This window comes from Nomascus leucogenys, chromosome 16 (genome assembly GCF_006542625.1).
Source record: "Nomascus leucogenys isolate Asia chromosome 16, Asia_NLE_v1, whole genome shotgun sequence".
Taxonomy (NCBI): Eukaryota; Metazoa; Chordata; class Mammalia; order Primates; family Hylobatidae; genus Nomascus; species Nomascus leucogenys.
The window spans coordinates 18,107,366-18,119,519 of NC_044396.1; the positions used below are offsets into that span (position 1 = coordinate 18,107,366).

The 12,154-nt window shown below is 36.1% G+C and overlaps 1 protein-coding gene across 5 annotated transcripts in view; it reads left to right on the plus strand.

Annotated features, from left to right (window-relative positions):
* Positions 1–12,154, plus strand: part of NBN (nibrin) — a 52,007-nt gene that overhangs the window by 24,663 nt on the left and 15,190 nt on the right. For all 5 annotated transcript variants that reach the window (XM_003268277.3, XM_030795430.1, XM_030795428.1 and 2 more), the window contains exons 9-11: positions 1,810–1,939; positions 5,086–5,358; positions 6,961–7,408. In XM_003268277.3, coding sequence (XP_003268325.2) covers positions 1,810–1,939; positions 5,086–5,358; positions 6,961–7,408 — 851 coding nt within the window. The remainder of the gene's footprint in view (positions 1–1,809; positions 1,940–5,085; positions 5,359–6,960; positions 7,409–12,154) is intronic.

Here is a 12,154-nt window from a genome sequence, read left to right on the forward strand (position 1 = left end):
ATTATTTCATAAAGTCTTGCTCTGTCACCCAGGCTGGAGTACTGTGGCGTGATCATAACTCACTGCAGCCTTGAACTCCTGGGCCCAAGCAATCCTCCTGCCTCAGCCTCCTGAGCAGCTGGGACTCTAGGTGCGCACCACCATGCCCAGCTAATTTTTAAATTTTTTTGTTGAGATGAAGTCTCACTATGTTGACCAGGTTGGTCTCTTAACTCCTGGCCTCAAGCAGTCCTCTAGACTCATCCCCCCAAAGTGCTGAGCAGCAGTGAGCCACCTCACCGAGCTTATATTAAATTATTCAGTGATTATATGAACATTTATAATTTTTACTCTTTCCAAACTTATATGCAAGTGAAAATGAATTCTAGAGATATGTGTCTTAAAGGAAATGCCAGTGAGCTTCTAGAGGTCACATAGAGAAAGTGGCAGAAGTCATTTAAATATGTGAATTTAGAATTAGTAGTAAATATTAAGCACATCCTATGTCTCAAGGACCTAGCAGAATGATAATTTAGCTTAGGTATTTAGTAAATATCAACTTAAAATTTTTTCAGTTAATAGTTTCATCTGTAAACTTTTTTTTACATCTACTCTATACCAAATATTGCTCTAGGTACTGGTGTTACAGAAATACACAAGACTTAGTCCTTATTCTCAAGGATACACCAGTCTAACAAGGGAAAGTAGCAAGTAAACAAGTGATGATAATGATAACAGCTAATGCTGGCACAATGCTTACTATGTTCCAAGCATTTTTCTAGGGGCTATTTTACCCTCCAAACAACTTTGTGAGGCAGATGTTATAATTATTCTCATTTTATAGATGAGGAAAGGGAAGCATAGAGAAGTTAAATAACTTGACACAGGTCACCCAGCTAGTCATAAGTGAATTTTGTTTATTGCTTTTTTGTTGTTGTTTTTGAGATAGGGTCTTAGGCTGGAGTGCCATGGCATGATCACTGCTCACTGCAGCCTTGACCTCCTAGGCTCAAGTGATCCTCCCACTTTAGCCTCCTGAGTAGCTTGGACCGCAGGTGTGTGCCACCATGCCTGGCGAGTTTTTTTTAATTTTTGTAAAGATGTGGTCTCCCAGCGTTGCCCAGGCTGGGCTCAAACTCCTGGGCTCAAGTGATCCTCCTGCCTCAGCCTCCCAAAGTGCTGGAATAACAGGCGTGAACCACTGCACCTGGCTTGAATTGTTAATAGAATGATGTGCGTGGTGGTATGGAAGCAGAATTGGAGAGCACTTAATTCAGTGTGGGAGATTCAAAAAAAGTATTCCAGAAGAGCAGCACTGGAACTAAGTTGCTCTTCTAGTAAATAAAAAGATGAGGTAATCATTATGGTTTTCTGGAGTAGCCAGAAGTTTATGTCTAAGATGGTTTTATGTGATTTGTTTCAAATAATGTATTCCTTATGAAAATAAAACTCACTAATTCTGATTTGTATAGATGGTAGGGTGTATACACTTTCTATGGGGGGATAAATGTAATTTTTTGGCCCACTGACTTAAAACATAATTTGAATTAGAATTTGCTTATTTTATTTTTCTTTCAGTTGATAATACTTCAGCACAAAGGATCTGATGTAGCTTTAAAATGATTTGGTTTAGATAAGCCCGTTATAGATGCCAGCAGGCTGCTTATAGACTGTTTTGTGTTTGTTGGTGTCACTCATTGGAGAAAACCATGTACAGTATTCCCTAGTTAATTAGCCTCAGCATGGTATAGTCTAACAATTTTAAGTGACCAGATGTTCATCTTGTATCTAGCAGTTGTGATGCTTTCTTTCTACTTGTGTGATTTACAGGATTAAAGACAACAACTCCAGGACCAAGCCTTTCACAAGGCTTGTCAGTTGATGAAAAACTAATGCCAAGCGCCCCAGTGAACACTACAACATACGTAGCTGACACAGAATCAGAGCAAGCAGATACATGGTAAAGCTTCTTCATTACCGTACTATTGTTATTATTCTATCAATAAATTAATAGTATATTCAGGAAGTAATGCCTTTATCAGATTGTCTCTTGAGAGAGAAAGCATGGGAGAATGGGATACCAGGGAAAATGATATCTTAGGACAAGGGTCAGCAGATTTTCAGTAAAGGAGCGGTGAGTAGTTATTTTCGGCTTTGAAGACTGTTGATCTCTGTCCCAGCTCCTCCACTCTGCCATTGTAGCATGAAAGTGGCCGTAGACAGTACGTAGTCATTGTCAAGAGACAATACGTAGTCTCTTAAAGACACGGATACTTTCCAAGAAATGCTTCCTTACACAATTTTGGCATTGTATGAACATTGAACAGTGTGTTGACATAAACCTACATGGTATAGCGTACTATATAGTATAGATAGCCCAGGGGTTCCTAATCTCTCAGCCACAGTCTCAGTCCATGACCTGTTAGGAACCAGGCCACACAGCAGTAGGTGATCAGCAGGCAAGCTAGCAAAGCTTCATCTTTATTTACAGCTGCTCCCCATTGCTTGCATTACTGCCTGAGCTCCACCTCCTGTCAGATCAGCGGTAGCATTAGTTTCTCATAGGAGCGCAAACCCTATAGTGAGCTGTGCATGTGAGGGATCTAGGTTCTTAATGATAATCTAATGCCCGATGATCTGTCACTGTCTCCCATCACCCTCAGATGGGACTGTCTAGTTGCAGGAAAACGAGCTTAAGGCTCTCACTGATTCTACATTATGGTGAGTTGTATAATTTTTTCATTATATATTACAATATAATAATAATAGAAATAAAGTGCACAATAAATATGCTTGAATTATCCCGAAACCATTTCTCCCCCCGCCCCCGCCCGCAAACACGGAACCTCACCGCAAAGCTGGTCCTGGTTGCCAAAAAGGATGGGAACTGCTGGTATAGCCTCTTTATCCTAGGCTACATACTTATACAGCATGTTACTGTACTGATACTGTAGGCAGTGGTAACACAATGGGAAGTATTTGTGTATCTAAACATAGAAAAGGTACAGAAAAAATATTGTATAAAAGATAAAAAATGGTATACTTGTATAAGACACCATGAATGGAGCTTGTAGGACTGGAAGCTGTTCTGGGTCAGTCAGTGAGTGAGTGGTAAGTGAATGTGAAAGCCTAGGACATAATTGTACATGATTGTTGCCTTATTAGCACTACATTTAGACTACACTAAATTTATATACAGAAAAACTTCTTCAATAATAAATTAACCTTAGCTTACTGTAACTTTTGTACTCTGTACACTTTAATAATACTTAGCTTAAAACACTTAAAATATTGTATAGCTGTGCAAAAATATTTTCTTCATATTATTCGATAAGCTTTTCTGTTTTCAAATTTTTAAATTTTGTTTTACTTTTTAAACTTTTTTGTTAAAAACAAAGACATAAACATACATGTTAGCCTAGGCCTGCACAGAGTTAGGATCATCGCAATCATTGCCACATCCTGTCCCACTGGAAGGTCTTCAGGGGTACTAACACACATGGAGCTGTCATCTCCTATGATAATAATGTCGTCTTCTGGAATCCCTCCTGAAGGGACTGCCTGAGACTGTTTTAAAGTTATTTTTTTTATAAGAAGGAGTACATTCTAATGATAAAAAGTATAATATAGTAAATACATTAACCAGTAACATAGTCATTTATTATCAAGTATTATGTATTGTACCGAATTGTATGTGCTATTGTGCTATACTTTTATACAATTGGCAGCATAGGTTTGTTTACACCAACATCACCATAGACACTTAATGGGTTGCACTGTGCTGTCAATAGGTGATAGCAATTTTTCAGCTCCTTTATAATCTTATGGGACCAGCATCATATGTTGCAGTCCATTGTTGACAGAAATATCATTATATAGTGTCTGACTGTAATTGAAAGTGTTGTGTTCTAATAACTGTATTTATAAAAATAAGTGGCAGACCAGATTTGGCCTACAGGCTGTAGTTTGGCAACTCCTGTCTTAGGATAGTTTTTTTATTCCTTGCAAATGTACATGGATGACTGGAAAGAATTGTTCAACTTATTTGTAACTGGTGAGATAAGGTTGAAATACATGTATTTGTATTGTATGATGTTGCCTATATTTGAATATTACTTGTAATTTTGAAGATACTTTATATGTGTCTACCTAGCTATTTAAATAGTTAATAGTTGTCCATAAAGATAGTTTTTCTATGGTTCTTTATCTGAAGAGGGATTTTGTTTTGTGTTTTTGAATGGAAGGGGTTAGCGCTTTTATATTATTTGTTATTTTCTATTTATAACCGTATGTTTTTTATTTTAAATATGACATAATGAAGTGTTCATATTAAGATACTTAAGATATCACTATATTAAACCATATTTATTTTAATTTTTGCTACACTCATATTGAGGCCAGATTTAACTTTTTCAAGAGAAATTGTTAAGGTTTTGGAAGTTGCTTGAATGACAGCCTGACCTCTTGTTTTTGTTTTTTTTTTCTGTAAAATAAGAATAGCAAAGGCAGTGTCTAATTTAACCATACTTTGTAAAAAGTATATAAAAGTATACTCTGTGCATGTATGTTGAAAATATTTTTCTGGTAATCTAGAATTCTGTTCTATTCTCGAGCCTGTCATCTGGCTGAAATAATGATATCAGTTCATTTACAGTGACCTGAATATCTTATATGTGATTTTATTCTGATTTTTAATAAAAAGGTACTATAATATAATAATTAATAATGAAAGTATAATAATAGTGATTTTACATGGGAATAATTTAAAATTTTTAAACAAAACAGAAATTGCCTAGGATTATCACCTAGTTTAACTTACCATAGGCTATCCTAAGTTGGTATTCTGTGTGTATTTGTCAGTCGTCTATAGTAGAGCAATAATATGTGCTATAGGGGGTGAAGAAGAGTAAGGTATCGTCTTTCCACAGGATGCTTAGGTAATAAAGGAGTTGCTTTCTTGGGATGGTAAAATATATTCAGTGTATTTTTGTCTAAAAATTATCTTCTAAGGTTATATTACATTAGAACTATTTAACGATCTTTGTTTCTATATTAAAGGTGCTGTAAACTTGATTATTTACCTTGCGTTCTTTTCTTTTTCTACAGGGATTTGAGTGAAAGGCCAAAAGAAATCAAAGTCTCCAAAATGGAACAAAAATTCAGAATGCTTTCACAAGACGCACCCACTGTAAAGGAGTCCTGCAAAACAAGCTCTAATAATAATAGTATGGTATCAAATACTTTGGCTAAGATGAGAATCCCAAACTATCAGCTTTCACCAACTAAATTGCCAAGTATAAATAAAAGTAAAGATAGGGCTTCTCAGCAGCAGCAGACCAACTCCATCAGAAACTACTTTCAGCCATCTACCAAAAAAAGGTCTGTTTTTGATAACTTCACTCATGTCTCTGAAAAAAAATATGGAAGTTTTTTATACTGTTGTAGAATGGTATTGTCTTTAGTCTGTTCTGATTAAGTACGCTTCTCCTGCTGCGGCTTTTTGACCCCTTTCCCTCTCAGAAATGTCCCTGATCTCCTTGACTAAAGCCACTAGACAGTTTCTCCTTCATCTCCTTCTATGCATGTACTTACGTGTTGTTTTACTTGCCGCAATTCTCTTCAATAAGAACTAACCCCCGGTCTCAGTTCTAAAATCACATTTCTGCTGGTTTTCCTTGAGAACCGCTCTCACTCCCTCTAGGACCATATTCTATCAATTATTTTCTCAATTTCCATATTTTGAATATATTGATCATCCTAGATTTTTTTCTTCTGTTTTCAAAAGTTCAGTCACACCTTTATTTTTGAAAACCTTCTCTTGACCTGTTTTCTTCCTCTAGCTACTACTGCCTTTTGTCTTGTGCCGTCCCTGTTAAGCTTCTCAGAAAAGATGATGTTATTTCTCCCATTTCTGTATGAACTTTGGAGGACTTCTGTTCTTCCCGCTACTGCTCTTTATACTCTACCTTCAGGTTTTGAGACTTTATTACTGACAATCAACATATGTGGCCCTAACTTTTCCTTTAAGCTTTACTTCTTTTCCACAGGGGTTTCATGCTGTTTCCCCAGTAATAGACCTAAAAACTTTTTCTGTCCTCTCACCAAACGTGGTTTTTTTGTTTGTTTGTTTTGTTTTTAGTAAAATAGCTTTTACGTTGTTACAATTTTTGACTCTTTGTCCTCTGGCTCCTGAAATCATTGTTATTGATTGTTATTTTCAGTGTCTGTCAATCCCTCCATTTCCATCTATTGCCAGGTTCAAATTCTGACCACCTAAATTATTACAAAAACCTCTTGATTGGTTGGTTTTTCCAGTACCTTGGCATTAAATTAGTGTTAACAGAACATTAGGTTGACTGTTCTAGTTCAGCATGAATCCAGTAAACTCCTGGAGAACAGAGTCCCAGGTCTTTGTGTCCTCTATGGGCTTAGTACAGTTTGCATAAAGTGTTCGGTATTTATTGAATGAATGATACAGTATTGTATAGGAAACTTTTAGTGATATATTCACATAGCATTTACAGTATACAGTCAGAACTGTATTGTAGATTTAGTCTCTCTTATTGTCTTGAATCCATCTCTCATTAACCCATCAGATTGTATTCCCAGGGTAATTTTCCCTGCCCACAACCTTACTACATTATAAAGTAAGCTGCTGTCTCCTGGCAACAGTTTCTTTGTATTTTTATATTTTTCTACCTTTTCCTGTAATTTATCAACTAATGCAACTTAAGCAGAGAAGATAGAGATGACCATACTGCTTTAGCCACAGGGTCCATCAGTTCTATCAAAACAGCAGAATGTATGTGAGTTCTGCACTGTTTTCAAAGGTCTATTTGTTGATTTCCAGTAATATTGTTAATAAAATCAAGAGTACATTGTGAACTGAATGGAGGGAGTGATGAATATTGCCAAACTAAAAGGTTACTTAGCTGTGTTCATTTTCTTGTTTTGTTTTCTTCTTTTTTTTTTAAATCTAAGGGAAAGGGATGAAGAAAATCAAGAAATGTCTTCATGCAAATCAGCAAGAATAGAAATGTCTTGTTCTCTTTTAGAACAAACACAACCTGCTACACCCTCATTATGGAAAAATAAGGAGCAGCATCTATCTGAGAATGAGCCTGTGGACACAAACTCAGACAATAACTTATTTACAGATACAGATTTAAAATCTGTTGTGAAAAATTCTGCCAGTAAATCTCATGCTCCAGAAAAGCTAAGATCAAATAAAAAAAGAGAAATGGATGATGTGGCCCTAGAAGATGAAGTATTGGAACAGTTATTCAAGGACACAAAACCAGAGTTAGAAATTGATGTGAAAGTTCAAAAACAAGAAGAAGATGTCAATATTAGAAAAAGGCCAAGGATGGATATAGAAACAAATGACACTTCCAGTGATGAGGCAGTACCAGAAAGTAGCAAAATATCTGTAAGTAACATTTTAAATGAGAGGTATAGTACATAGAAGCTTAGAATGCTAACAGGTACTTTCGATTTTGTATTGACAGTATGAGCATCCATTAATGTCTGTAACACTCAGTACTGTAGGAATTTGTTGGTTGATAAGGTAAATGGTAAATGTTAAAAGTACAGTGATTCTTCAGTAGTGTAAAATAAATGACCACAGATTAAACTTTCATATGAGATTGTTTTACTAGATTTCCAAATTAGGCTGTACTATTATAAAAGACATTTGGCTATGATGATAAGTGTAGGAGATGCTTCAGTATAAGAAACAGGCACAGAAAGATGAAGTTAGTAAAACAAAGTATCTACTCAATAAATTTTTAGGATATAACATCACTAGGAATTTTCATTTTCATTTAGGTTTTGTAATGTCCTTGTCTATTTTCATGACGGTTGATAATTTGTCTTACCCACTTTGATCTATGAAAACACCTCAGATTATTTTCTTTTTTGTATACATCAGTAAGTTGACCTATCTGTAGATTTGTTAGCTCTTTAGATGAGAGCACAGACCTGATGAAGTAAAACTTTAATATTCTGATCTCCAACGTGGATTCATTAGCTCCACTCATTCATGGCTGTGGTCATTCTCTCTAATAACACCTGCAGAATAAGGACAGGAATAGGCGAAAGGATAGGATTAAGTGAATGGAAGTTGTAGTTTATTAGCTAAGCAGTTGAGAACCTAGTGTGTATCAAGGACCTTATAAATCTATAACTACTATTCAAAAAGCAGAACCTATGTCCTATTTGGCCTGTGTATTGTTATATTCATATAGGCAAGGGAATCCCCATTATTTGTTACTTCTTCTGAGTGATCCTAAATGCCCTTCTGTGGACCAGCTGCATTGCAGTCAGCTGGTAAGCTTTTTGAAAATATAGATTCCCAGGCCGGAGCCCCAGAGATTTTCATTCAGTATATCTGATTTTCCTTCCCAGGATAAGTTCCCTCACTGTGTTAGCTAAGAATTCCTTTGATATTTTTAAAAATTCTAAAATCAGTGGCTTCCATAAGATAGGATCTTTTTTCCCCCTATAAAAGTAGCCTGGAAGTAGATAATCAGAGCTGCTTCCCATGGTATTAATTTGCTAGGCGTCTATCTTTCTGCTCTTTGAGAGGATACCTCCAGTCATCAAGTCTACTTTCCAGGGAGGAAGAATGCGATGATGAGGGGACAGGGTAAAGGCCTTTCCAGCTAAATTCCTCCCTATTTTCTAAGGAGCTTTCTCAGAAACCCAACTTAATAACTTTTGTTATTGGCCAGAATTGAATATAGTTTAGCCAGTCTCTATCCTTGATCTAGAAGAGTCTGGAAATGTTTTAAACTTGGCACATTGCTGTCCCTGATAAAGAGTTGTATTTAAGGAAGAAAGAATGAATGTTGAATTATCAGATTCCATTTGCAGCCAGAGTGAGAACTTCAGAGACAGAGGGGTTTTTTTTATTGTGAAGGATTTAAAACTACTCTCATTTCACAGACGCACTAAGTGAAACGAGATTTATATGTTCTATAAGTCACTTCTGTAGCAATTCCTACTATGGTGGAGAGCTAGGTAAATTAGTTTAATGTGACATTTGTTGAAATCCAAGACATCATTTGCTAAGTTTAATACATTTACATATGTTTATAAAGCTATCTTTATTCTGTTGCATTATGGATTTACATTGTTACTTTAGTTCCAGACTTTTCAGAATCTGTATTCAGGTTACTTAATATTACATGTAAGTGTTTAGAAAGTTAGGCACTTTTTACATTACTTTGGCCACAGCTTTGGAAATGCATTTCCCTTGCTGTGCTCTCTTCTCCTCTGATTTTCTCTGACATGTTATTTTCTTTAGTCTTCTTGTCCTAGTACATGCTTTAATCTTTTTTTTTTTTGAGGCGGAGTCTTGCTCTGTCGCCCAGGCTGGAGTTCAGTGGCGCAATCTCTGCTCACTGCAAGCTCCGTCTCCTGAGTTCACGCCATTCTCCTGCCTCAGCCTCCCTACTAGCTGGGACTACAGGCGCCCACCACCACACCCGGCTAATTTTTTGTACTTTTAGTAGAGATGGGGTTTCACCATGTTAGCCAGGATGGTCTCAATCTCCTGACCTCATGATCCACCCACTTCGGCCTCCCAAAGTGACTTTAATCTTTTTGTAAGTAGCTACCCCCACCTCACTTTTTTTCCCTTAAATTCCATCCCAGATTAGTTCACTGCTATGGTGGCCACAAATCTGTCTGGAAATGGTTGTGGTTTTAGTTTGTAATAGCTCTCTTTGGCTTATCCTGGATGACTGCTAATTAATCTTCCTGAAGACCTATTTTCACTGCACATTCTCCCAGGGCTTATGTCACTCAGGGCACTGGGCATTAGAGCACAGACAGGGAAAGACAAGAACTGAGCACTATACACCCTTGACATGGGAGCCATCGAACAGTCTTTCATAGACCAGAACTTTCATTTAATATGTAAGGTTTATATGAGGTATAATGATATCAGGAAATACAATTATTTTATTTTGCCCTATGATTCTATAGCATAATTCCATTTTTCCTTTATTTTACTGTTTCAGAATTCATGACATTCTAAATGAAAATTACAGTACAAAATACGTTGTTGTAGGCTTTTGGAGAGAGAATAGCAATTTAATTGTGGTATCTCTCATTGAGATACAGTTGGCCCTCTGTATCGATGGGTCCCACATCCTCCGATTTTACCAACCTGTGATTGAAAGTATTTGGGAAAAAAAAATGCGTCTGTACATACACAAACTTTTTTTAAATTATTATTTCCTAAACAATGCAATATAACAACTACTTACATAGCACTTACATTGTATTAGGTATTATAAGTATTCTAGAGATGATTTAAAGTATATGAGAGGATGTGCCTAGGTTATATGCAAAATTTATGCTATTTTTTATCAGGGACTTAAGCATCCATGGATTTTGGTGTCCATGGGAAGTCATGGAACCAATTCCCCAGGGATACCACGGGGATGACTACTACAAGTTAAATCACTGTATTCCAGCACTATAATATTTTTAGTAAGAATCTGTAATAGGTACAAAAGTATTTCTGTTTTCAATGTAAGGTTATTTTTAAAAACTGAGATAATTGTTTGTTCACATACAGTGAACCCTTTATCTAATTTCTCCTGATTGTTACAGCTTGCGTAACTACAGTACAGTATCACAACCAGGAAATTGACATTGATAAAATCCATCAACCTTACTCAATGTGGGGTTGTTTTAAATTATTTTATTTTTGTTCTTTTAAGAATTTGTCTGAAAGTCCTTGTTAACCTCATGGATTAAAGGAATTGGTGCTTAATTTTTTTAGCTACAGAAGTGACTGTCAGAGAAAAATACTTCTTAATCGTTTATTGAAAAATTTTTTTGGCAGTTTTTTGAAGGCAAAAAATGTGATACTTCTCTTTGGTGTTGGAATCCTTAGCTATATTTCAGAAAGCTTTCCAAAAGATGTTGATGGTAGAACTGTTATTTCTCTGTTTTTGGTTCTAAATTTAGATTATAGCATGTCTGTAAGATTTCCTGTCAGCTGAAATGGAAAACTATTAGCTTAATATTCCTCCTAGGACTTTATCCCTATATGAATGATAGCTGTGCGTGAGTCTTGGCCTTACTTTCAGTTTCCCAGTCTCCATAAAATGCAAAACTGACTCAAGATCCTTAACATTCTTCTCCTTAACAGCACCTACTGTGTCTATAGTATATTTCCTCTTCACTTCATTCCACTCTCCTTTGTCAAGTCAAGCATTTTTATATAGCATTTTTTCAATACCCAGTAGTAAATTCTTAAAACTACAGCATTTTCCAGTACCCCGTAGTAATAGCTACCACTTATTGGGTACCTTTATTATATTTACAGCAACCCTACAATGCAGCAGTTAAATATACCTATTGAACACGTGTGGAAACTGACAGTGGGAGTTTTTAAGTAACTTGCCAAGGTCACATAGCTAGGTTTGACAACTCGGACTTAAACGCAGGTCTACCATGCTCTTTTGACTGTTCCTTTTGTTAGCTTTCACTGTGCAGTTCACTCAGTTATTCCATTACTGTAGGCATTGGGCATCTGCCATGAAAGGCAGTTTGAGAAGAGAAGTTTGATAGGCATTGAGGTAGAATCCCCAAGACTTGGTGGTTTACTTATATGGGAAATAAATAGGAAAGAATATAAGATAATTTCCAAGCTTATAATCTGAGTATCTAGGTAGGTTGTATGATTCTCTGAGTTGGAAAATCAAAACTTGCTCAGGAGGAAGAGCAACTTTGAGAGAGTAGGGCAGGATGGGGAGAAGGTGCGTAAAGGGAGTTTGTATTATGATTATGTATAAAGGGAGTAAAATGTTCTGATTGTGATAACAACTTTCCGTAAATGATATGTGAAAGTACTCAGCCTAAGTAAAATGGCACTTGATAGGCTTGAAACATACATTTAATCCTATTGATTAAAATATCCTCTTTACTCTGTAGGCAAGCACAAAGTACATTTGTTTTTCTGCCCTTTCCAACTTCTTTTTTAAAACTTTTATGACTTACTGCTGTATCACTGAAAATGTGATGTAAAATGTTATGTGCCCCACTTTGCATCCAAGAGAATTGTAGTTTTTACTGAAATCATTACCCATTTATGTAAAATATTATGTGCCCCACTTTGCATCCAAGAGAATTGTAGTTTTTACTGAAATCATTACCC